Source organism: Sorex fumeus, unplaced genomic scaffold (genome assembly GCF_029834395.1).
Source record: "Sorex fumeus unplaced genomic scaffold, SorFum_2.1 ptg000122l, whole genome shotgun sequence".
Taxonomy (NCBI): domain Eukaryota; kingdom Metazoa; phylum Chordata; class Mammalia; order Eulipotyphla; family Soricidae; genus Sorex; species Sorex fumeus.
Window position 1 is genome coordinate 8032650 of NW_026606179.1, and position 27405 is coordinate 8060054.

At 46.0% G+C, this 27405-nt stretch overlaps 1 protein-coding gene across 1 annotated transcript; it reads left to right on the top strand.

Annotated features, from left to right (window-relative positions):
• The first annotated feature begins 14670 nt into the window (after positions 1–14670).
• LOC130044332 (zinc finger protein 583-like) lies at positions 14671–26836 on the top strand. The gene is made up of 4 exons (XM_056137034.1): positions 14671–14917; positions 17207–17333; positions 17676–17768; positions 25171–26836. The coding sequence occupies exons 1-4, from the start codon at positions 14909–14911 to the stop codon at positions 26625–26627; spliced, it is 1686 nt and encodes a 561-aa protein (XP_055993009.1). The 5' UTR covers positions 14671–14908; the 3' UTR covers positions 26628–26836.
• Positions 26837–27405: the final 569 nt, after the last annotated feature.

Here is a 27405-nt window from a genome sequence, read left to right on the forward strand (position 1 = left end):
TCCCATATGGTCCCCCAAGCACTGCCAGGGGTAATTCCTGAGTGCAGAACTAGGAGTAACCCCTGAGCATTGCTAGGTGTGAACCAAAAAGCAAAACAAAACAAAAAAAAAAAAAACCACATCCAACCCCATCAGAAAATGAGGCAATGAAATGAACAGAAACTTTCTCAAAGAAGAAATCAGAATGGCCAAAAGGAACATGAAAAAATGCTCTACATCACTAATCATCAAAGAGATGAAGATCAAATGAAGATCAAAACAACAATGAGATATCATCTCACACCAAATAGACTGGCACACATCCAAAAGAACAAAAGCAACCGGTGTTGGTGTGGATGTGGGGAGAAAGGGACTCTCCTTCATCGCTGGTGGGAATGCCGACTGGTTCAGCCCATTTGGAAAACAGTATGGATGCTTCTCAAAAAATTAGAAATTGAGCTCCCATTTGACCCAGCAATACCACTTTTGGGAATATATCCTGGGGATGCAAAAAAGTATAGTAGAAATGACATCTGCACTCATATGTTCATTGCAGCACTGTTTACAATAGCCAGAATCTGGAAAAAACCTGAGTGCCCGAGAACAGATGACTGGTTAAAGGAACTTTGGTACGTCTACACAATGGAATACTATGGAACTGTTAGAAAAGATGAAGTCATGAAATTTGTATACAAGTGGTTCTACATGGAAAGTATCATGTTAAATGAAATGAGTCAGAAAGAGAGGGACAGACATAGAAAGATTGCACTCATTTGTGGAATATAAAGTAACAGAATGGGAGACTAACATCCAAGAATAGTAGAGATAAGTACCAGGAGGATTACTCCATAGCTTAAGAGCTGGCCTCACATGCTGGGGGGAAAGGCAGCTCAGAAAGAGAAGGGACCACCAAGTAAAGGGTGCTAGGAGGACCCGTTCAGGATGAAAGTAAACTATAGACCAAACATGATGGCCAGTTAATACCTCTATTGCAAACTACAACACCCAAAAAGAGTCACTGTCACTGTCCTCCTGTTGTTCATCAATTTGCTCGAGTGGGCCCAGTAATGTCTCCATTGTGAGACTTGTTACTGTGTTTGGCATATTGAATACGTCACAGGTAGCTTGCCAGGCTTTGCTGTGAGAGCGAGATACTCTCAGTAGCTTGCCAGGCTCTCTGAGAGGGGTGGAGGAATAGAACCCGGCTCGGCCAGGCTGGCTCAAAGAGAGAGAGAGCAAAAGGGAATGCCCTGCCACAGAGGCGGGGGGGGGAGGGTGTGGAGGGAATGGGGTGGGGGTAATGGGAGGGATGCTGGGACTATTGGTGGTGGAAAATGGGCACTGGTGGAGGGATGGGTACTCATTGTATGACTGAAACGCAAGCACGAAAGTTTGTAAGTCTGTAACTGTACCTCGTGGTGATTCACTAATAAAACATTTTTTTAAAAAAAAATATAATAATCATCTAAAAGTCATGAAAATCCCTCAAGAAACTTTTACCATCTCCCACATCTCTTGACATGTAAAATTCCCTTATTTTCATCACCATTTCAGAGTAATTTTTGTAATTTTGGCCACACATAATGTGGCCAAAACTTCAGGACTAATTTCTAAATCTTCACTCAGGGATCAATCCTGGAAGGACTTAGGGGACAATATAGGATGTGGTTGATAAAGCCCGGTTAGCAGCATGCAAGGCAAGTGCCCTACTCATTGTACTGTCTCTGGCCCAATAATTTTGCATGATTTTTTGTTAATCCAAGAGTAATCTGGCAGGATTTTCCCCCCCTTTATTATTTCCCAGAAAATTAAAACTTTTTAGGCAAAAAGTTTTTAATGATAGTGTTAAATGATAGTGTGTTTAGAGAACACAATTCCAGAATTTATCAGAAACCACTTTTTCAATGCCTTGTTTCCTTGAAGACCACAGTCTAACACAATTTATAAGCCCAACCCTTCTCTTCAGCACAGATCTTCTGATTTTGGCCAGCAGTGAGCTGCATCCTCACCTGCATTACATTCTCCAGACCTGCTCCCTGTCAGAGGTGCTGCAAGCAGCCTAATGATGGGCTTCCGTCATTCCCACTCATGTGGCTACTCGCAAGCATCAACTCTCGGATAATGAATAAGGGGGTAAGAACTGACAGGCTTGCCAGTGTCCACTTTGTCTATCCATGCTTCTCTCCTGTGCTGACTCAAGGCCCTGAAGTCCTGGCATTCGTGAGAATCACCAAGTCGGTGCTGCACAAGCTGAGGATGGTGACCCAATGCCTTCCCAGAGACCTGGTTTGAATAGTTTCTCTGCGATGTGGACCCGCTGGTGCCTGACCACACACCCTGCACGGGTAAGGCTTCTCACCAGTATGGACCTGCTGGTGCAGTGAAGTGTGAGACCCACTTGAAGGTCCGACCACACACCCTGCACGGGTAAGGTCTCTTCTCACCAGTATGAACCTGCTGGTGCTGCTTCAGCTGGGAGCTCGCCCTGAACATCTCACACACCTTCCAAGTGTAGGGCTTCTCCCCAGTGTGGATGCGCTGGTGCTGCAGCAGAGTGGAGCCCTAGCTGAGGGCCTTCCCGCAGCCCGCACACTCATAGAGCATCTTTCCCATGTACATGATGCAGTGCTGCAGCAACTGCAACAACACTTCAGTACAGTGCTGAAGCCCTCTTGCACTCCTAGCTCGAGTAGGACTTTTCACCCGTGTGGATGTGGCCATGCAAGATGCGGTTGAAGGCTTCCCACACTCCTTACACTGGTAGGTTTCTCACCCATGTGGATCTGCTGGTGCTCCAACAGCTGTGAGCTGCAGCTGAAGGCTTTGGAATACTCCTTGCACTCGTGGACCTGCTGGTGCTGGATAAAATTCGAGCCAGAATTGAAGGCCTTTCCATACACCTTGCACACATATACTTCTGACCAGAATGGATGTTCTCATGCTGGACCAGGCGTGAGTCACACTTGAAGGCCTTCCCACACTTCTTGCACTGGTAGGGCATCTCATTGGCATGTAAACACAGTCTCTTGCCAGAAACCTCCCTCCAGCTGTCATACCCACAAGGTCTTTCTCCAGGATGGATTTCTTGATAAAACACCAGGGATACCAGGGGCCCAGAGGGGGCATATTCTCCTGATGTCACTGTCCATCGGATGCCCCTGCCACCTGCATTCCCAGTCAGCATGAACACTAGGGCATGGCAATCCATGACAAATCAGGCTTCCCCGTACCTCCCATGGGAGCGACTGCGACTCAGATGAGTGTGGCTCTGAAGGTGACATCTGAGGGCCGTGCCTGGACTCAAACACTGAAAGAGAACAAAGAACAAGGCTGTATCTCTCTGCTTTTGTCCCAGAGAAGCACTGACAGCAAATACTGGGGCATTCAGATTCACAACAAAATGTGAGTGTGCCCAGAGACCACAGGATGGACAAGGAGGCTGGACAGAGCATGTAGGGTGGGCACTCATCTGCATGCAGCAATGACTGACTGGCCAGCGCTGCAGCTGGCCCCGATATGGACATGAATGGAGAAGCAGCACCACACTGGGAGGCACAGAATCCATCCGCAGGGACTGGGTTGGACAGCGAGAGAACAGAAACATTGCGGGATGAAGCTACTTTCATCTAGCACTGCTATGGGGCCAAGGAAGATGCAGTCGGGGACCAAGTGCCATACCTGGCGTCATGGAGGGAAGATTTCCTGAGGAGAGGAGCCTCCTCCTTCCATGCCAACTAGCAGGGGTTTCCCCAACACACAAACACACACACACCCTCTCACCTGGGCACAGGCCACCTGCTGCCATCCCCACCAGCCAGGGCACTTTCCCTTGCTCCAGGAAGGAGATCACATCTGGTTTGGAAGCAGCGAGCCCTAGGAGGGAGAACGTGATACCCAGTTATGGAGGCGGGGATCCCAGAGCCAGCAGGGAAGGCTGTAGAACAGGCGAAGAGGCAGCCACAGCTCGGGGCCTCATCAAGGCAGACAAAGTGGCTGGAGGTCTCCTGCATGACATCTCGGTACAGGAACCTCTGGGTGGGTTCCAGCTGCTGCCACTCATCCTGGGAGAAGACCAGAGCCACATCCAAGCAGCTCGGAGCCTTGGGAGAACAGGCAGGTTACAGGACAGGGACAAAGGTCTGAGGGGGTCAGGGGAGATCTACAGAATGTGAAGCTCTGGTGACCATGAAAGCTAGAGCTGACAACAGAGGTGACGAGAGGTAACCAGAGAGGGTTACAGGGGTTGAAGAAAACAGTAGGTGTAAGATGTTCTAGAATGTCCCTGTGGAGAAGAAAATCCCACTAATGGAAGTTTTCTCCTGAATGACATGGAAGAAAGCGCATTTCCTCCCATCTTTGGCATCTAGAAGAAAATAGAAAGATGAGGCTGTGTGAAGGTTTGGGGGCTCAGGGTATCCAGACCCTCCCAATGTTTGGGCTGGTGATACAGCGAGGTGCTCAGCAGTGGAGAAGGCAGCCCTGGTGGTTAGAGGGCTGCAGGGGGCTGGGGTGAGGACTCGGATCCTAGGATGGGCTAGGCACACATTTCTGACCCTGACCACTGAAAGCCTTGCCAGCCCTGCCCAGCATCATGGAGCAACAGCTAAAGATTTTTATTCTTTGATGCCAGGGATTAAACCTGGGGCCTCATTTTCGTGTATACCATTGTACTACAGATGTTACTCAAAAAACACAACAATATTCTTTATTTTCTGGGTGGTGGGGGTCTCCCAAATGGCGCTCTGACCAGAGACTCCTATCAGTGATTCATGGGTGAATGCGTCAGGTGGAGGCCTGAGAATGTGTTGCTCCAAGTCCTGGCCACTCCTGCAGTGCTCAGGGACCAAGGATGTGCCCAGAATTGCTGAGAACTGAATAAAGGCAGGGAGCAGGCCAGGGTCTGCTGCAGCAAGGACACTGCTTGACACACTCTCAGGCCCAAAGGATACAGTTTCTGATTGGATTTGTCCCAAGCATTTTTGTTCTATTTTGTTTGGGGGCCACCCCTGGTGATGTTCGGGGGTTACTCCTGACTCTGAACTAAGGAATCATCACTGGTGGTGCTCAGTGGATCATATGGGTGCCATACAGTATGATTAAATTTAAACCCAGGTTGGCCACGTGCAAGGCAAGCGTCTTACCCACTGTACAATCTTTCTGGTCCCATACTAAGCATTTTTTTTCCTTTTTAATAATTTATTTATTGAATCACCGTGAGAGCAGTTACAAATATTTTGGGTCTAAGTCTCGATCATACCATGAAACACCTGTACCTTCACCAGTGCCCATTCTCCACCCCCAAAACCCCAGTATACCCCCATCCCACACACTCCTCCTATCTGTGGGGCAGATGATTTCCACATTACTCTCTCTCTACTTTGATCACATTCAATATTCTTTTTTTTTATTTATTTTTTTTTGCTTTTTGGGTCACAGCTGGCAATGCACAGGGGTTACTCGTGGTTCTGCACTCAGGAGTTACTTCTGGCGGTGCTCAAGGGACCATATGGGATTCTGGGAATCGAACCCAGGTTGGCCGCGTGCAAGGCAAACGCCCTACCCACTGTGCTATCTCTCCAGCCCCAGATCACATTCAATTTTCTGACACCAGACCCACCATTATTATTTGAGATTTTACCCCAACACTCAGATCTGCTGAAAAGGCAACAGTAGACAATTTGTTTTCTATTGCTGGCTATGAATAACATATGATGTCATGTGGCTGCAGTCGTGGCCGCGCAATTTTGAAATTCCGAAATTTTAACACTTAAATCTGGAGGGATTTCTGCCAAAACCTGCTGGGTTTTGAGATTTGCTCCTGAGTCTCTGGGATCATGGCCATTAAGCAGCTTGATGAGGAGCCAGAGAGGCCGTTCATGGGCGATGACTTGGGGTCTCGTTGGGGTGGGAAGGACAGGACCGGCTCCACCCCCATCCCATGAGGCCCAACATGTTTCGTCACTGCACGCCCAAGCCTGACTGCCCAATGGCCTCTGGAGGATGACGGCCACCGAGCTGCCAAGGGGGAGGAGGCGGAGTGACAATACCCTTTCCCCCCTGGGGTGGCCCGGCGACAGTAGCCTACTATGGGGTCTGGATGCATTTCTGCCAAAAGCCGCTGGGTTTCGAGATTTGTTTCTGAGTCTCTGGGATCATAGCCGTTAAGCAGCTTGATCAGGAGCCAGAGAGGCCATTCGTGGGCGATGACTTGGGGTCTCGTTGGGATCGGGAGGACAGGACCAGCTCCATCCCCATCCCATGAGGCCCAAAAAGCTTCGTCACTGCGGGCCCAAGCCTGACTGTCCAATGGCCTCTGGAGGATGACAGCCACTGAGCCGCCAAGGGGGAGCCGACGGAGTGACAATACCCTTTTCCCCCCTGGGGTGGCCCGGTGACAGTAACCTACTATGGGGTCTGGATGCATTTCTTCCAAAGGCCACTGGGTTTCGAGATCTGTTTCTGAGTCTCTGAAATCATGGCCGTTAAGCAGTTTTATCAGGAGCCAGAGAGGCCATTCATGGGCGATGACTTGGGGTCTCGTTGGGGTGGGGAGGACAGGACCGGCTCTGCTCCCATCCCGTGAGGACCAAAATGTCTCATCACTGCGGGCCCAAACCTGACTGTTCAGTGGCCTCTGGAGGATGGCAGCCACTGGGCCGCCAGGGGGAACAAGCCAAGCACGAAACCTATTCCCACCTGGGATGGTCCAGCACTGTTAACCTACTGCAGGGACCGGACGCATTTCTGCCAAAAGCCCCTGGGTTTTGAGATTTGTTTCTGAGTATCTGGAATCATGGCCACTAAGCAGTTCAATCAGGAGCCAGAGAGGCCATGCCTCTAATTATATAACTGAGCCAGAGGTGGTTTGTGGGTGTGTTTCCCACATACCTCACTTTTGGTCGTTTACTTTCTTGGTAAACTTTGCCCCAAGTTTTTGGGGTCTGGCCAAAGGCACAGCAACAATTTGGGGGTATCTGGAAGTCTGAAGGCACCATCAGGCTGCTGATGCACTCGCCTCACAGGTACAGAATGACCTGCTGGCGGCACCATACCCCCGCATATTTAGAGAGTATTTCCTAGGGCTGGCCAAGGAGTTCAGCAGGACAGCACCTCCCTTAGACAGATACAGTCCTGGGTTCAATTCCCAGCACCAGGGGGAAAAAACTCTGTCATAGAAAAACAGCATTTTCATTTAAGTCAAAATTGTTTTAACACACAAACTCATCATAACAGATATTTTTCCTAGTGTGAAAAATTCTGAATTCTTTTTAGCTGCAGTTTTCTATCTAGTGAAAAAAGGATGTGCACATTCTCCTCTTTGCTGATGCAGAGGCTGGAGCAAGTCCCTCTTGGCTCCCCCAATCCAGAACCATTCACCTCTCAGAGTGGTTATCACACGACACCCAGCTCCACACTTATCTAGTTCCTGAGCTGAAGATAACACAGTGACTGAAGTCCAATGTTCTGTCCAGTCTCCAGCTGAACCTCCCTCTGATATTTCAGTTCTCGTGGATTCCTTCCCATGCCCCTATTATGTACTCAAAGATCAATACCCTGTCCAAGCAGATCAAACAGACCAATACCAGCTCCCCGGCTTTCACAAGTGACCTCTCGTAAGGACACATCTGATTTCACTGAACTTTGGTTCCCTTTAGGGATGCACTGGTTTTATACAGGACAATGGATTTCTGCTCTATCAACATACTAGGGAACTGTGCTGAGTGTGGGATTGCCACCCCTCCCCTGAGTGTACATATAAGAACCCTTGGGTAGGGGCCAATAAACGGAGAACTGTTTGACCACCAGACTGCCCCACTTTGCTCTGTTCTTTCTCAGCTGGTTTCTCACTGGGGGGTGGGGGGAGGCAGACAGCAGGAATCCTGTGGTGAGCAGAAGGCCAGCAGAGGCTTCTCCCCTACCCACTCCCTCTCCTATAGGGAGTAAGTTCAGCAACTTCAGGGGTTCATACTTCGGGGGTTCATACTCCAGGTTGCCAGGGTCAACTGGCCAGGACCCCGACACTTCCCTAGGCCATGATGTAATGCTTCTTGCACCCCGCCCAGGTCCTGCCATCCTGAGCCAACAAAGAGTACATAATTGGAGGGGGTGCAGATCAGAGGAGGCCCTGAGCTCCATCAGCACAGTCAGGTACTGAGGCGCAGGAAGTGACTCCAGAAATGATAGAGTGACAGGGCAAGTGACCAGATGGCTCTCTCAGGCCAGTAATCCTCTTTGATGGAGGTGCAACATCAAAGAACATGTAAGACAACATTAATTACAATAAAAGTGAGCTACAAGAGATCCTCTGTGAAACATCACAGGTCACAGGGAAGAGATGTGCCCAGGTTAAGGGGATGGCCTTGAACTGCAGCTGACCGGGGTTCAATCCCACAGGGTCCCCTCAGTCCCACCAAGAATGGGCCCTGAACACCTCTGGGTATGGCCCCCCAAATCTCCTGAGCCAAAAGAACGCCACAAACATACAAGTATTGTAACATCATTTCTTGAGTTAATCATTAAGCTTTATGAAGGCACTTAGAGCAGTACCTGGCGCTTTAAAACATACATTGATGAGGGGGTGGATAGGACAGCGGCTAGGGCACTTACTTGTCTTGCACACGTTTGAGATAGAATTGATCCCTAGCTCCGGGTCCTGGCAGCTCTGCCAGGAGTGATCCCTGAGCATAGAGCCAAAAGAAAGCCCTGAACACTGCCGAGTGTGGTGAAAAAAACTAAACAGCAAAACTCTGATGTGTAAGTGAAACAATAATCGATGTTCCCGAATGTTCCTTAGTACCAAGGTATAGGCATTGCACCAGGCTGTCTCAGTTCCATCTGCAATCGCAGGACACTCTCACTGAGTGGGTCACGACAGATCCTTATCTACCATTCCCCATTGGTGAACAGACACTCCAGAGGGCATCTAAGAAGTTCCCAAGGTCAAGTCTCTTTGTAAACGGGGGAGGGAGACTCCATAGCTTTTGGAACTTAGCAACTCAGAGAATTTCATGAAACAGAACTTCGGCCAGAGGAAGAAAACAAACTTTAAAAAGCACGCAGAGGAACGAGTTATGAAAACACCGGCGTGTTCCCCCAGAACAGGGATGAGGGCGTGGACGGGGGCAGGCAGCACCTCCATTGAAGGGGGTTACTGGCTGAAAGCCACCCAGTCATTTGCCCTGTCACTCCGCTGGGTCCCGAGCCAGAGACGCACAGAGACGCTGCCGCCGCGCGCGCAATCCAGGTTTCTGCCTGGCGACGTGCGCTCCCACACAGACCCCGGCGCCCGCCCCCGCCTCCTCCTCTGGTCGTGACGCTGCCCGGATGCGCCACCCCGCGGCCAGGGTGCGCGGCTCCTCGGCCTCCTCGGCGGCGCAGTCGCTTCTGGGAAATGTTGCTGCAGCCTAAAGCTTGGGGGCCTGATGTGTCGGGGGCTGTCTGGCCGCTGGGGAATGGGCGGACGGGCCGGTGTCGCGAGGCTGTGGGGACGGGTAAACGCTGCTTCTTGATACCTAGAGGCTGGCCGGAGCTGAATGCCGTGGGGGGCTCGGCGATGACGGGCCGGCGTGTGGCGCCATGTCCTCCGGAGTCCGCGAGCCCTCCGGTAGCGGTAGCGAAGGGTCGACCCGTCCGTGCCAACGGAGGCGGGCTCCAGGGGGCGGGGCCGGGGTGGGGCCGGGGCGGGGCCGGGGCGGGCCGGGCCGGGCCGGGGCGGGGTGAGAGCGTCGCTCAGCTCCCGAGCTGGCTCCGTCCCTGTCCGAGGTGCTGCACACGGCCGCCGCCGCCCGGGAGTCTGGTCGGGTTTTGCAGGGAATCAGAGCTGTGGCTCCTCTTCCTGAAACCGCCGCTCAGAGATTCGTTCACACCCAAGTTCTTTGGAAATGATTAAAATATGGGCCGTGACCCAATGAAAGAACACTAATACTGCCTCCCGCGTAGACATGGTGAGTCAGGGCAGGAAAGAGTACCGCGTGTTAAGCCCAAAAGCAAAGCAAAAAAGAAACGACAAGTTGAGACTGAAGCTCCAATGGGAACAAGCAAGGGCAGCTAATGATGCTCTGAAAGAGAAAAAAGCTGAGGGTATATAGCTCCCGTTCTCCCGTAAATATGTAGTATAGGTTCGTCAATGTCGGATCCATAGAAGAAAACAGAAAATTCAGTAATTAGTATAGAGGGGAGCTTATGTTAATAAGGATGGCAAGTTACATTAAAATTTGGATTCTTAGGGGGCCGGAGTGATAATACAGCGGGTAAGGCGTTTGCCTTGCATATGGCCGACCCAGGCTTAGTTCCCCGATATTCCATATGGTCCCCCAGCACCACCAGGAGTAACTCGTGAGTACAGAACCAGGAGTGGCCCACAAAACTAATGAACAAACAAACAAAAAACGTCAGGAATCTCACCACCATTACTATTTACAAGTTATATAATAAATTGGGGCTGGAGCGATAGCACAGTGGGTAGGGCATTTGCCTTGTACACGGTGGACCCAAGTTCGATTCCTCCGCCCCTCTCAGAGAGCCCGGCAAGCTACCAAGAGTATCTCGCCCGCATGGCAAAGCCTGGCAAGCTACCTGTGACATATTTGATGTGCCAAACACAGTAACAAGTCTCACAATGGAGACGTTACTGGGACCACTCAAGCAAATTGATGAACAACGGGAGGACAGTGCTACAGTATAAATTGAACTTACTGCTATTTAATTATAACCATTTTTTATAATTTTTAATTGAATCACCATGAGATAGTTACAAAGCTTTCATGTGTGAGCCTCAGCCATACAATGATCTAACACCCATCCCTTCACCAGTGCACACTTTCCACCACCAATGTCCCCCTCCCTATCACAGTCCTCACCCTACCTCTATGGCAGACCACTTCCCCAATACTCTCACTACTTTTGAGCATTATAGTTTGCTTGAATTTTCCCACCACCATTCAAGCCTGCCTGTCAGGGGCAGACACTAGATGATTTATTTTCTATTGCTCACTTTGAATATTATGAATATCAAAAGCTGCCAGTGAGCTTCTGGAACTCTAAGACTGTAAAAGGTTGGGATCCAGAGACATCTCTGTAGTGCGAATCCATTTTGGGATTCACTTGGGAGTCCCTGGATCAGAGCTGTTGGTGCACTAAGAAGGGCGCCCAGAGGCAGACTGTGGGCCTGACAGCCAGCATGCCAAGCGGGCAGGCAGGGAGCCCAGGAGGAACAGCCTGACTCTTCTACCACAGCCCGTGTGGCCTGGAGTCTCAGTCCTGGAACCCACATACCTGGGCCTTGCTTCTGGGAGCTCCTGATCTCTGGATTCCATATGAAGTGGGTGGGGAGAGCACACCAAGCACACCTGCTCTATCTGAGGTGCCTGGGTGAAACGGATTCGGAATGGGGCTGGAAAGATCTCTGGTGACTGTGGTATCTTCCAGGACTCACTGCTATGTCTCTCAATTGTAACAAATTTACAATTGACATTTTGTTACTATAAACAATGTTCCAGGGGCTAGAGCAATGGCACAGCGGGTAGGGTGTTTGCCTTGCACTCTGCCAACCAGGGTTCAATTCCCAGCATCCCATATGGTCTCCTGAGCACCACCAGGAGTAATTCCTGAGTGCAGAGCCAGGAGTAAGCCCTGTGCATCGCCGGGTGTGATCCAAAAATTTTTTAAAAATTAAAAAAAAAGTGTTCCAAACAGTGTAGAAATAAAACTTCAATTAACTCTGTAAATACCTTCAAAGGTTTCATTACTCCTGGCGGTTCTTGGGGGACCCTATGGGATGCTGGGAATCAAACACAGGTCAGCCGCGTGCAAGGCAAACGCCCTACCTGCTGCGCTATCGCTCCAGCCCCTCATGGGTGGTTTTAATGGTAAATACGAGATGTGTAAGTAAATTTTGGAGACACGAGTGGGAGTTAGAGAATATTTTCAAGAGTCTAAAGTCTATGGACAAGAGGATCAGGCGCAGGAGCTCTGCTTCACTTTCCCGCGCACATGAGTGTCCTCCCCGACGCCCACCGTGAAATCTTTCCCACTAGAGAGTCTACACTGGGAAGGTCTGGGCAGCTCACAATGTGTCCCCAGAGCTCACAACGGTGTCCTACCACACCGTGGGTGCTCAAGAACGTCTGTGACAGGAGAGGAGATGCAAAAACAAAGGAAGGAGAAAAGTGTTGTGTTCTGCACCTACCTGATGCTCCGGGGTTCTCCAACCACAAGCCAAACCCGCCAGGTCAGTTTCCCAGCGCGGTCCGGGGCGGCTCGGCCGCCACGCCTGCGTACTAGAGCCGCGCCCGGCGCCTGCGCAGTGTGGCCTGGAGCCGTGGGGCGCGTCGCCCGAAGGACGGGGTGGGCTAAGGGCGGCGACGTGCGGGTGCGGACGGCGCGCCCGGCGGGGAAGAGGCTGCATCCCCAGCGGGCCTGTAGCGACAGTGCCCAGGACTCTCCGCGCTGCGGGCGGCCCAGGACTCCACTTCCCAGCGGCCCCCGCGCCTCGAGCCCAGGGCCCCTCAGAGCGCAGACGGCAGCCAACGTCGACTCTCCGCCCGGCCCGCGGGGGGCGCTCGCCGCCGGCTCCTCGGGCGGCCGCGCCGGGAAACTCGTCCGCGAGAGCAGGCGGTGAAGAACTGGCTTGTGAGCGCGGGGCCGCGAGCGCGGGACACCCTGTGTGAGTCCGTGTGAGCGCGTGTGGCTCTGCGTGTGGGACACGGTGTGTGGGGAGGGGCGAGTGTAAATACGTGTGACAGGGCGAGACCTGTGTTAGAGATAAGTGGCCATGTGTGACAGCGTGATGTGACAATCTGAAGTTGGCATGTCATGAGCGTGACCAAGTGGCCAGTGGGGAGAGAGGCTATGATGGGGTCAGTAGGCGGGACTATGCCGTGCTGGGGACCCCGGGTACTGGCGGGCTATTGGGAAGATGACGACGGGGAGGAAAGGTCAGAGATGAGAGGAAGGACAAGCTCAGTCGTAGTTCAATCTCTCCTTTACAGCACAATCGGAGTCATAGTTTTGGTGGTAGTCATCATAGTTCCATCATCCTAGTCCCCCTTTTCCCCTTACAGCATATTTATATAGAAATCATGAAGGGTGGGAGTACACATAGGTGGGGTTGAACATTGTGATAACAACAGAGGTAAAGCCACGCCTGCAGGGGAAGTTCTAGGAGGTTAATAACTCAAGGACAGGATCTCATCTAAGGGTTCAGCATTCTAGATTACCAGGAAATCCTAGCTCAAGGGCGGGATTCCATCCAGGGTGTATTGCTTTCTCCTTTCCTCAGCTAGTAATCCGTTTAAACAATCATAGTAAACTTAGTTCTTATAATGTTTCCAGTCATTCTGTATGAACACAGTAAGAGATATATTAAGATTAAAAGTTGGCTCTTCTTGGGGACATCTCACTATATATCCCAGATCACAGTCCTCAGGCCAGGTTAGTTTTTCCTAACCCCAGCAGGGTCATTATTCAATTACTTCTTGTTGGGTCATGACAGAATTTATGTCATGACCATGCTCTTAACTTATTATACTTATGGCACTTAGCCTGTCCCCTTTCGGTGCCAGAGTTGTATACAGCTTGCCCTGGGTCCATCCAGTCCCTTCAACAGGGACCCGCCTTTTGAGAGTGTTAGGAAGTAAAGGCAACTGGGGTTTAAGTCAAGTAAATATGGATGCCCAGGAGTAAATATTATTTAGAGTCAGTTAACTCCCATGTTACAAAAGCATAGCATCAACTGTCTTCCTGTGTCTTTACAAAAAGGACATTGCTAAATAAACCATGCAAAGGACAGAAAGGAAGAGAAAAGCAATATAGGATATAGCACAGCAGTAGGGCATTTGCCTTCCATGCAGCCAGCCTGGTCAACCTGGGTTCGATTCCTCTGCCCCTTTCGGAGAGCCTGGCAAGCTACCAAAAGTATCTCGCCCGCACGGCAAAGCCTGGCAAGCTACCCGTGATGTATTCAATATGCCAAACACAGTAACAAGTCTCACGATGAAGATGTTACTGGACCCGCTAGAGCAAATCGATGAACAGCGGGAGGACAGTGACAGAAATTGGGAGTGCCTCAGGGGCACTGTTGTGGGAGTAGCTCAGTAAATCTAAGCTTCCCTCAGGAGGAGCAAGGATAAACCAATGTTATACAACAATTAAGGTGCAATTTTCATAGCAGGAGCAGAAGCAAGTTACCCTTGACTCCAGACCACAGGAGCCCTTTTGAAGCCAACTCTTGTAAACATGGTTTTGATGCAGCATTTGTTGTAGACTTATCTCTCACTTTTGTAGAAGGGATGGGGTTTTTTGTTTGTTTGTTTTCAACATTGTCATCTTGTGAAAAGAGCAAAAAGCTAGACCAGGATTTTAGTTCGACTCATTTGTTACTGTAAAAGCTTGAGTAATCTTCATGTGTTAAAGAGGGGAATCTTCATGTGTTAAAGAGGGGAAAGGATCCTTACTTGATAGTGACATTTTAAGGATAAATGCTATAATTATTTGTAAATGAGAAGGTGACTTAGATGCAGAAAGCTTATATTGCATTCTTGATATATAAAACACATGGAAAAAAGAATCATAAACTTAATAGAAACGACCAATTCAGTGACACCTCTGGGGGCTGGAGCAAGTACAGCAAGTAGATCTCTTGCCTTGCACAAGGCCAACCCAGGTTCTATCCCAGTACCCCACATGGTCCCCTGAGACCACCAGGAGTGATTCCTGAGCACCACTAGGTATGTCTCAAAAACAAAATAATTCAGTGACATCTCTGGTCTATGGCAAAAATGGAAAGATTTGGCTTCTAGGCTGGTTTTACTGGGAGTTTCAGGGTGAAACTGGCATCTGTGATTTCTTTCTCTCTAGCTCTTTCTGTGGACCTTGCCCTTCTCCCAGACACAAGCCCAAAGGAAGAGAGTGATCTTAAATCCTTAAAGCCATGTCTGTGGTAAGGAAGCATCTCTTCTCTCTTCCCTAAAATGCCTGGTTTTATAGTGCAAGATATGTGTTCTAATGTGGAAAAGCTTATGCACCCCTCCCCCGCCTGACCAGGAATGATTCCTAAGCACAGAGCCAGGAATAAATCCTGAGCACTGTGGGTATGGCCCAAATCCCCACTCCCCCAAAAAAGAAAAAATAAATATTTGTAGCATTCTAGTGAAAAGATTAAGATTCACTTAAAAAAAATAAGCAAATTGGTTAGGAAATAAGACATGGCATATATATATATGGATATATATATCCATATATATATATATATATGCCAAGTAGTATTATCTAACAAGTGAATCTATAAGTTAATATGCATAAATAATGATAAACATCTGATTAAGGAAGTATTTTGGGGTTTTGTTTTTGTTATTGAGCCATACTTGTTGGTTCTCAGGGCTTATTCTCCTATCTCTGTGCTCAGAGATCACTCCTAGTGGGGCTCAGGAGACCATATGAGGTGCCAAGGATTGAACCCAGGTTGCCTTACCTGCTGTACTGTTTCTGTGGCCTTAAGAAAATATTTGGATTAATATGTGGCCTTGGGCTGGAGCGATAGCACAGCGGTAGGGCATTTGCCTTGCATGCAGCCAACATGGCCGACCCGAGTTCGATTCCTCCGCCCCTCTCGGAGAGCCCAGCAAGCTACCGAGAGTATCTCGCCTGCACGGCAGAGCCTGGCAAGCTCCCCGTGACGTATTCGATATGCCAAACACAGTAACAGCAAAGTCTCCAATGGAGACGTTACTGGGCCCGCTCGAGCAAATCGATGATCAACGGGAGGGCCTTTACCTTTACCTTTTAATATGTGGCCTTAAGGAAACATTTGGACAAATATGTACTTAAAAATTTTTTTGTTTATTTTGTTTTATGGCCATACCCAGCAATACATAGGGGTTACTCCTGGCTCTTTGTTCAGAAATTATTCCTGGCAGTACTCAGGGAACCATATAAGATGATGGGTATCAAATCCAGTTGGCCACATGCAAGAAGACAGATGCCCTACCCACTGTACTTTCTCTCTGGTCCCTGTACTCATTGAAGTTTTACTGTTTCTAGATCTTGTGAAACATTTGAGTAGCTCTTCGGGTATGTGCCATTTAGTGCCACATATATATCAACCCACTTTAAGAGTAAACTTTGAGAAGCAATATATAGTATGGCAAAAAAGTGCTTGCCTTGCACATGCCTAACAAAGGTTCCATCCCCGGCACCCCATCTGGTTCCCTGAGCCTCACCAAGGAGTGATTCCTAAGCTCTGCCAGATGTGGCCTGAAAAGAGTAGGTTTCGTCCTGTGATGTGTCAAACCCAAAAAGCATTTACCAAACCATACAGAGCCCGGCAAGCTACCGAGAGTATCTTGCCCACACGGCAAAGCCTGGCAAGCTCCCCGTGATGTATTCAATATGCCAAACACAGTAACAAGTGTCACAATGGAGACGTTACTGGGCCCGCTCGAGCAAATCGAGGAACAACAGGAGGACAGTGACAGTGACAGCAAATCCTGATAGGACTTCAGCAGGTTTTATCCTGTCAGGCTGAGTACCTAACTATTATGACATTTTAGGAAGTAAACTAGGTCTTGTTTCATGTTATCATTAGGAACCATAATTTGGGGTCAGAGAGAATATAAGTGGGTAATGTACTTGCCTTGTACATAGCCAATCTGGATTTGATCCCTGGCATCCCAGATGGTCCCCTAAGCATTATTGAGTGCAGAGCCAGGTGTAACCCCTGAACATTGCTGGGTTTGGCCAAAAAACATAACTCAATATGAGTTAGAAGTATATGAATCTTTTGTTCTGTCTCCTAGCATGATAAGGTACCAACTATTTTTGAAACTTAGTGGGCTTATCAAGAACTGTTAGATATATCTTTCTGCCCTATCTTACTTCCTTGAAACTTTACTGTTTCATTCTGTCCTAATTTTCCATACCAAGAAACAGTCTAACATTTAGTGTGAATATTTATAATTTTACACATATTTGTTTACAGTGTAGTTATTGCCCAATTCTTGTGTTGTAAATCTTCTCTTCATCAGTAGAGTTTCTGACACTGTACATTTTTGGAGATAATATCAAACAGCACAGTGAAGTAATCTAACAATTAATGTGTTGCTTTGAACTTAAGATACTGCCAGAAAATTTCACTACATGTAGTTTTTCTCTCCAAAAGTAGTTTAATTCTGCAAAGTAAGCCCTGTGAAGGTAAGAATACTTGAGCAAGAATGTGTTTATATCATTTTAGGACTTGGTGACATTCAGGGATGTGGCTGTAGATTTCTCCCAGGAGGAATGGGAGTGGCTGACTCCTGTTCAGAGACAGCTATACAAGAAGGTAATGCTGGAGAACTACAGGAGCTTGGTATCGCTGGGTAAGGATGTATCCTCATAATTCAGAATCTGTACTCAGGGCTGGTCTCCAATTTAAGTTTTGGAAAGCCTCTGATATACTTCAGTAAATTCTAGCCTCTGCTCCCACAAATAGGCTGGATTTTGTAGAACTGGCAGCTTTATTAGCTTATTCTTCAGAATTCTTCACATTTTTCTTAACTCCCTCCTACAACATTCTATCTTTCTGATAACAAGGTACTTGATCTGATTGAATCCAAATAGGCCATATGCAAGGCAGACACCCTACCCACTGTACTATCTCTCCAGCTCCCTTGATCTGATTTCTCGACCTGGCTAATTCCCCTTTTACTTCTTGTAAGCAGGAGTTTCCATTTCTAAACCAGATGTGATCTCATTATTGGAGCAAGGAAAAGAGCCTTGGATGGTGAAGGAGAATGCAAGAGGTACATATACTGGTAAGTGAAAGAAAACTAGGGAGATAGAAGCAATTTTAAGGAAAACTTCACTGTTTTTAAATGGTTCTTGCTCATAATGGATGTTTCATAATGGACATAGCTTAAAGGCTTAAGCCTGGGAAGAAACACTGAGATATTGATACTATGAGCTCCCTAACTTATTCTCATAATTTATATTCTCTCACATGTCACTATCTTCTCTGATAACCTCTTTGTATAGCCTCAGTCCAGATATTCAAAGTGTTTCTTTACTTTTGCACATGTTGTTACATTGAATATTTAAAGGAATCCAGAGATAATGTTTTGTTCTATTTTTTTTTAAGTTATTGGGCCACACCAGCAGTGCTCAGGAATACTTCTGGCTCTGCACTCAGGAATCACTCCTAACAGTCTCAGGGGAATCATATGGGATACTGGGGATCAAACCTGGGTTGCCAGCATGCAAGGCAAGAGTTTTACCTGCTGTACTATCTCTCTAGTGATAATGCCTTTGTGTGTGTGTGTGTGTGCGGCGGGGGGGGGGGGGGGGGGGGGGAGGTTGTCATACCTGGCAATGCTCAGGGATTACTCCTGGCTCTGCTGTCAGGAATCACAACTGGTGGTGCTTGGGGGACTGTGTGGGATGCTGGGAAATTGAACCCTGGTCAGTTGTGTACAGGACAAGCATTTTACCTGCTGTACTATCTCTTAGGCCCCAAGAGAGGGAGATTTCTAAGGAAAGGAATGCACAATGCACTATTGTAAATATGTGACAATTTGAAGGGAGAAAAACTCTGAATTAGAGATGATGATAGTGTCCAGGAATAAGATCACTGATTTAAAAAGTAAAGGAAACCCTACCTGGTGAGGAATTGGATTCTTAGTAACTTTATCAATCTCTCTGAAATTTCTGTCTTGAGTTACACTTTCATTTTTCTACATAGTCATGCTTTTTTTTTTAAGATTGTCAGATTGATTTCCATGAATGTGAGCAAAGGAATCTCCTTCCTCCCTCCCTCCCTCCCTCCCTCCTTCCTTCCTTCCTTTCTTCCTTCCTTCCTAACTTCCTTCCTTCCTTCCTTCTTAATAACATTGGTACGTTGTTTCTCCTTGGTCTCATAGAGCTTAGGTTTATTGGGTTACACCCATTACAGTGCCCCCGAGGCACTCCTATTCGTCTGGGTTTATCTGTAACCTCTTTTTTGTGCTCTGCTTCCCCAACCAGTCAGTCACCTTTATCCCTGAATCAGACTCTGTAGACTTGTGAGGTCGATCCTTCTAAGGACTTTGGATTTGGATTTGTAAGTGAAGTATTGCTTTTCTCTTCTCCCTATGTCATTTGCATAGTTACTTTAGAACAATGTCCTTTTTGGATAAACACAGGAAGACAGTTAATGCTATATTCACTCCTAGGCATCTCTTTTTCTCGACTTAAGCCTCAGTTGTTCTTAGTTCCTAACACCCCAAAAGCAGGGTCCTGACGACAACTGGATTCTGCCCCTCTTGGATAGCCCTGCAAGCTACCGAGAGTATCTCACCTGCACGGCAAAGCCTGGCAAACTCCCTGTTGCATATTCAATATGCCAAAGAACAGTAACAAGTGGAGACATTACTGATGCCCGCTTGAGCGAATCAATGAACAACAGGCGGACAGTGCTAACAGTGCTAACAGGGTTAGGAAAGACTAATCTGGCCTGAGCACTGTAGTCTCAGATCTATAGCGAGATGTCCCTAGGAAAGCCACCCTACAAGCTTAATGTATCTCTTACTGAGTCCATACAAAATGGCCAGAAAGATTATTTAGAAGTAAGTAAATCTAAAATGGTTGTTGGACTAAGGAAATGAGAAATACACCCCAGGTGGTATTTTGCCCTTGCGCAGATCTCCTGGCTGCTAGAGATCTTTGTCTTTCTTAGAAGATCTTCCCCAGGAAGGAAGGGCTTTCACACTTTGATTGTGTTGCCTCACCTGGATGGAGTTGCTACCTGGAATGCTTGGAGATTGGGTACAAGACAAAGGCAGCGAGATGGAGCATGGAGAGACTAGAATGGGGAGCAGGAGGAGATGGGAATGAGTGATAGTGTGAGATTGGAATGTGGTGCTTAGTGAGACTGGAACAGGCACACGGGGAGAATGGAATAAATGCAACTGATCAACTAATCAGCAACCAGCCTGGCAGCCTGTTGGCGGCTGCAGGCTGGGGTGGGGAAGCAGCTCATAGTCACTGGGATTCCATATGGAGTAGGCGGGGAGACTGTACCTGCTCCATCTGGGATGCTCCAGTGATATTGGCTTGGTATGGGGCCCTGAGAGATCTCTGGCGCTATGGTGTCTTCCGGGAGTTTCCACAAGCAAGGTCCAGGTATGTGGGTTCAGAACTAAATCTCTAGACCACATGGTGGCAGAGGAACCAGGCTGCCCTTCCCTGGATCACCACCCACCCAGAAGACTGTCTGTCACGCCCAAAATTTGCCTCCAGATTCCATCTTAGTGCACCAACAGCCCTGGCTCAGAAACTCCCAATTGAATCCCAAAAGGTATTAGTGCCATACAGTGATGTCTCTGGAACCCAACCATTTACAATCTAGAAAGTTACATTTACAATCATGGCCACAAGAGTTCTCATGATATTCTAAATGAGCTATGAAAAATATATTATCTAGCATCTACCCATGGCAGGTAGGCTTGAATGGTGGTAGGAAAATTCGAGAGAGATTAATGCCCAAAATTAGAGAGAGAGTATTGGTGAAATTGTCTGCCATAGAGGCAGGGTGAGGACTGCGATGTGTATGTGTCTGTGTGTGTGGGGGGGGGGGGGAGGGATACTTGGGACATTAGTGATTAAAAATGTGTACTGGTGGAGGGATGGGTGTTCCATCATTGTATGGCTGAATCTCAAACATGAAAGCTTTGTAACTCTATTTCACGGTGATACAATAAAATAAAAAAAGTAATGTGGAGTTCATGCCCAATTCAGTCAGCTTAATCAGTGGCTGAACAAATAGCAATACTCCTACATTATTTTTTAAAAATGCATGTGTCAGGAGAGGGAGAGGGAAAGAGGGGAGAGAGAGAGAGGAGAGAGAGAGAGAGAGAGACCAGTACTGCAGCAACCACCAAGCTCACTTATTTATTTTGAGAGGGAGTGAGAAAGAGAGAGAGAGAGGAGAGAGAGAGAGAGAAAGACACTGCCACTGCCACCACCACACTCATTTGAGAGAGAGAGAGAGAGAAGAGAGCCGCCACTGCCACCATACGCTCACTTATTTTGTGATCCCATACCTTCCTTCCTTCCTCCCTCCCTCCCTTCCTTCCTCATTCTCTCCCTCTCATCCTCCTTTCTTTCCATCCTTCCTGTTTAGGGCCAAACCCAGTGGTGCTTAAGCACTCCTAAACCATGCTTAGAGGATTATATCCTGCTGGGGACTGAACCTGGCCTCACATACAATGTATACTCTCCAGTGCTTTGAGACATTTCCCTGGTGCTGGTTTTTATCTCATGTATGACTATCATAGTTTGCAGTTTTAATTTCTTACTTTATATAACTACAATTTTTGTTTTATCTTGTTCTGGAGGCACACCTGACTATGTTAAGAGATTACTCTTGGCTCTGTGCTCAGGCATCACTTGTGGCAGGCTCAGGGCACCATATTGTGTGCCAGGGATTGAAGGTCAGCTGTGTGAAAGACAAGTGCTTGCACTCTCTCTCCAGCTCTTAGATAGCTTTTTTTAAAAGCATGTAAGGGGTCTGGAGAGATAGTGTCAAGGATACTCTAGGTATCTCCCTTTTGATACATTGCATTCCCTTATCCTGTTATTCCATAGATAAGTGAAATTATCTGGTATTATCCTTCTTCTGACTCATTTCTCTTAACATGATGTCCTTTAGTTTCATCCAAGTGATACACTACTTTTACTAAAGGTTTTTTATTTGTTTGCTTTTGGGCTACACCTGGCTGTGTTCAGATCCTGACTCTGCACTCTGGGATCACTCCTGAAGGTCCTCAGGGGACCATATGGGGTGCCCAGGATTGAACCCAGGTCTTGGCCACTGTAAGGCAAATACCCTACCCACTGTGTTGTTACCACTATCCCAAAAGGTTATATTATGCTCATTTGTGTTCATGAGCTACATTGGTCTCCAAGTTTACTTAGTTTTAGTATATAAATCATTGCTAACCATATGAAAATTATTCGAAGTGCTTTTGCCCTCTTCTGCTATCTGAAAAATTTGGATAGAATAATACTATTTCTTTCTGATGATCTAGAGGCCCTTTTGTCATTGTTATATGCTCCCCTTTACATTTGGTACTACTTTGTTTTGAAGTCTTTCTGATACGAATATAGTCACTCTAGCTTTCTTAGGCATGCAGTTTACTTAGTACACTTTTCACTATTATTTACCTTAAGAGTGTCCTTATATTTAATGTATTTTTAGTCATTGTCACTGCCTTCTCCTTGTTCATCTATTTGCTCAAGTGGGCCCAGTAACATTGTGAGACTTGCTGTTACTGTGTTTGGCATATCGAATACATCACAGGTAGCTTGCCAGACTTTGATGTGCAGGCGAGATACTCTTAGTAGCTTGCTGGGCTCTCTGAGAAGGGCCGAGGAATCGAAGGCAGAGGAATCAAACTCGGGTTGGCTGGGTGCAAGGCAAACGCCCTACCCGCTGTGCTATCACTACAACCCATATTTTTAGTAGAAAGCATATTATTAGGTCTTCATTTTATATATACATTTTTAATGAATCACCGTGAGATACAGTTACAGATTTACAAACTTTCATTATTACATTTCAGTCATACAATGATCAAGTGCCCATTCCCCACCACCAATATTTCCAGTATCCCTCCCACCACCACCCCATCTCCCCCTCTTCCTCTGTGGCAGGAATATTCCCTTTTACTCTCTCTCTCCTTTTTGGTAGTAAGTGGCCATCGTGTTTGGTCTAGAGTATACTTTCAGCACACATCTCCGATCGTGAGTGAGTCCTCCATGCATCATTCACTTAGTAGTCCCTTCTCTATCCCAGCTGCCTTTTCTCCCAGCATTTGAGGCCAGCTTCCAAGCCATGAAGCAAGGTCTTCATTTTTATCCATTCTATCTGCTTTTTAATTATTTATATAATTTTATTATGTAAATAAAATGGGTTTGCCTTTTGTTTCTGGTTTGTGCATTCTTTTACTTTTGTTCCTTTGGTCCTCCTTTTCTGCCCTTTTTTAAAATTTTGCTTTCAGGGTCACACCCAGAAATGTTCATGGGTTACTCCTGGCTCTGAACTCAGGAATTAGTCCTGGCAGTACTCAGGGGACCATATGGGATATGAGGGATCAATCCCAGGTCGTCTGTGTGCAAGACAAATACCCAACTGCTGTACTACCGCTCTCGCCCCTTTTCTGCCTTCTTTCATATTACTTAAATGTTTTTTAGAATTCCATTTTATCTACAGAACTTACAGAAGCATTTTTTGCATTACATTTAATTATTGTGGTAGAACAGTAAATGCTCAAAATGTGGTCTTGAGACCAATAGTATAGTTGCTAGAGAGATAGCTCAATGATCTAGCACATTCTTTGTATGCAGGAGGGCCCAAGATTTATCACTGGCACATAGTCACCAAAGCACTGTTGGGTGTGACCCAAAAACAAAACAAGGTAAGTGATATATCCTAAGAATTCAGAAATGCAGATTCTTTTTTTAAGTGAATCACCATAAGATACAGTTACAGACATACAAACTTTTGTGATTATGTTTCTGTCATACATACCCTGATCAAGTACCCATCCCTCTACCAGTGCCCATTCGCCACCATCAATGTCAATGTTACCAGTATCCCTCTCACCAGCCCCATCCCATCCATCAGCACCCACCTCTGTGGCAGGCACATTCCTTTTTACTCTCTCTCCCCTTTTGGGTGTTATGTTTTGCAATACGGGTACTAAGTGGCCATCATGTTTGGTCCATAGTCTACTTTCAGCATGCATCTCCCATCAGAAATGCAGGTTCTTGTATCTTTTATTACACCTTAATCAGAAACTCTGTGTATGGGACACAGTTTTGTCAACTTAATTCTGGGTTTAACTAGATCAGAATTCTTTACCACTCATTTAATAGGAATTATTTATCTACTAATTGTTAAAATTTTATCTTGTGTGCTGGAGCAACAGTACAGTAGATAGGGTGCTTGCCTTATACTTGGCTGACCTGGATTCAATTCTCAGAACCTCATATGGTTTCTTGAGCCTGCCAAGAATAATCCCTGAGCACAGAGCCAAGAATAAGCCCTGAGTACTGCCAGTGTGGCCCAAAATCAAAAACAAATATTCCATCTTCATGTTGATTCTATGGGCATTGTGAGTGTGATTTATAATTATTTAAATGATAGACAGAGTTTGAAAGGGCACTGAATTAGGGTAGGACAGCAGAAGTTTACAATCTTGTAATTAAAATGTTTTCTTCAGATTTTATAATTCCTATTCAGTGATAACTGTTCATTTGATTTCAGCCATTCCACTCATTGAATTCATCATTAAGCAAACCATTCTAATAAAAATCCCATGTATTATATAGTCTCTATTCCAATAAGAGTTCCATGTACTAGTGTGTCCTACACTAGACTCTCATGTACTATTAATAGTACATTACTTATGTACTATTGATTCACCATTTTTTTCAGATACTAAGTACCTTCCATCCACCTGAGCTTTTCTAGGCACTGGGTGTACAAGGATGAAAAACAGAAGTTCCTGCACACGAAATATTACAATGTAGTGAGGATGGGGAGTAAACTAACAAATAATAGGTCAAATAAATTAAATGTTCAAAGTAATATAAGGAAAGAAAATGATTTCAGGGACTGGAGAGATATTACATGAGTTAAAACTTACACAGAACTTCACACATGCAATGCAAGTGTCCTACCATTTAAGTCCCTTATTGCGATTCTTTATGATCTCATACTTTTTAGACTATTTTAACAACTGTTAAATCCCCAAATTTTTTTTTTTGCTTTTTTGGGTGACACCCGGCGATGCACAGGGGTTACTCCTGGCTCTGCACTCAGGAGTTACTCCTGGTGGTTCTCAGGGGACCATATGGGATGCTGGGAATCGAACTCCGGTCGGCCACATGCAAGGCAAACACCCTACCCGCTGTGCTATCTCTCCAGCCCCTCCAAATATTTTTAAGTTTACTTTTCTTGAGGAGGTATTTTGGGACATACCAGCAGTGCTCAGGGGGTCATATGCAGTCCTGGGGATTGAACCAGGATTGTCTGCATACAAGACCTTACCCCCTTAATTATCATTCAAGCCAAATTGTTAATTCTTTTACATATTTTATTTACTTATTTTTGTTTTTTTTAGTTTTCCCTTCCAGTGCATAAATACAAGAGACAGTTGTTTCCATGTTATCTTTTAGATTGGGAATATTCATTTACAAACAGTGAATTTTCATCAAGTCAAGTCATTTATAAAGAATTACCCAAAGTAATGAGAATGGGAAGAAGCCATCTCATTTATACCTCTGACTGCTCCAGTTTCAGAGAAGACTATAAAAATGAGAAGAGGTGTGAGAACCATCTGGAAAATCAGAAGGTATATTCTAGTCAGTTGATCATTACTCATAAAAAAATTCTTGCTGAAGATCAAGATAATGAATATACTAAATCGTGGCAAACTTTTCATCAGGATGCAATACTTGATATAAAGCAGTGTTTTCCCACCAAAGAAAGAATTAAGTGTAAGCCACAAAAGAGAAGTTACCAGAAAAAAAAAGTTAAAATGAAACATAAAGTTTATATAGAAAAGAAACTTTTAAAATGTAATGAATGTGAGAAAGTCTTCAACCAGAGTTCATCTCTTACTCTTCATCAGCGAATTCATACTGGAGAGAAACCCTACACATGTGTTGAATGTGGCAAAACCTTCAGCCAGAGTGCAAACCTAGCACAACATAAAAGAATACATACTGGAGAGAAACCTTATGAATGTAAGGAATGTAGGAAAGCCTTCAGTCAGAATGCACACCTGGCTCAACACCAGAGAGTTCATACTGGAGAAAAACCTTATCAGTGTAAAGAATGTAAAAAAGCCTTTAGCCAGATTGCACACCTGACTCAGCACCAGAGAGTTCATACTGGAGAGAGGCCTTTTGAATGTATTGAATGTGGGAAGGCCTTTAGTAATGGCTCATTTCTTGCTCAGCATCAAAGAATTCATACAGGAGAGAAGCCTTATATATGCAATGTGTGTAGAAAAGCCTTTAGCCATCGTGGATACCTAATTGTACATCAAAGAATTCATACTGGAGAAAGACCTTACAAATGTAAGGAATGTAGAAAAGCCTTCAGTCAATATGCACACCTGGCTCAGCATCAGAGAGTTCATACTGGAGAGAAACCCTATGAATGTAAAATCTGCAGAAAATCCTTCAGCCAGATTGCATACCTTGATCAACATCAAAGGGTCCATACTGGGGAGAAACCATATGAATGTACTGAATGTGGGAAGGCCTTTAGCAACAGTTCGTCATTGGCACAACATCAAAGAAGTCATACTGGAGAAAAACCTTATATGTGTAAGGAATGTAGAAAAACATTCAGCCAAAATGCAGGCCTGACCCAGCACCAAAGGATTCATACTGGAGAGAAACCTTATGAATGTAATATTTGTGGCAAAGCCTTTAGCTATAGTGGATCTCTTACTCTACATCAAAGAATTCATACTGGAGAGAGACCCTATGAGTGTAAGAATTGCAGAAAATCTTTCAGACAGCGTGCGCACCTTGCTCATCATGAAAGAATCCATACAATGGAATCATTTTTGACCCTGTCTTCTCCCTCACACTCATACCCAATCCACTGCCGAGACCTATAGGTTTTGCCTCCTAAATATGCCCAGATTCTGAATATTCCATTTTCATACCATCATTTTTGTCCAATATAAAATAATCTATTTGACCTGAGTTATGGAAATAGCTTTCTAGCTGGTCTTACTGTATTTGCCATTTTCTGCCATTTTTCCATATTGCAGCCAAACATGAATGTAACTGTTTGATCATATGCTGGAGAGATGGCCAAGATTAAATAAAAATGAGAAACTGATTTTCTTGCAAAATGTTTATTTGATTTCTACACTTCTGGTGAAGATAAATTATAAGGGAAAATTCTAGTGAATATAAAATGATAGGGAAAAATATTTTCATCTTAAATTTTAAAAAGAGGGCTGGAACGATAGTACAGCAGAAAGGGCATTTGCCTTGCACGTGGCTGAACTGGGTTTGATTCCCAGCATCACATATGATTCCCCCAACCACCTCCACGAGTAATTCCTGAGTGGAGAGCCAGGAGTAACCCCTGAGCATTGCTGGGTGTGACCCAAAAAAAAAACAAAAAAAATATGTAAAAAGTGGACAAAAATACATGAAATCTTCATGTTCAAGATAAAAAGCATCCAGAAATGGAAGAGCTCTAGGAAATGGCATGAATGTGGTGAGCACTATGTTTTGCCCCTGATAATTGCATGTAAAACTTCTGGACTGTGATCTTCCAGAGTTAAGATGAAACTAGGAGTTGGAAGACCGAAGTAGCTAGTTTTCTGTTGCACTTTGTTTAGAGTCATGCCTGGGTTGGCCATGTGCCAGGTAGGGAGATAC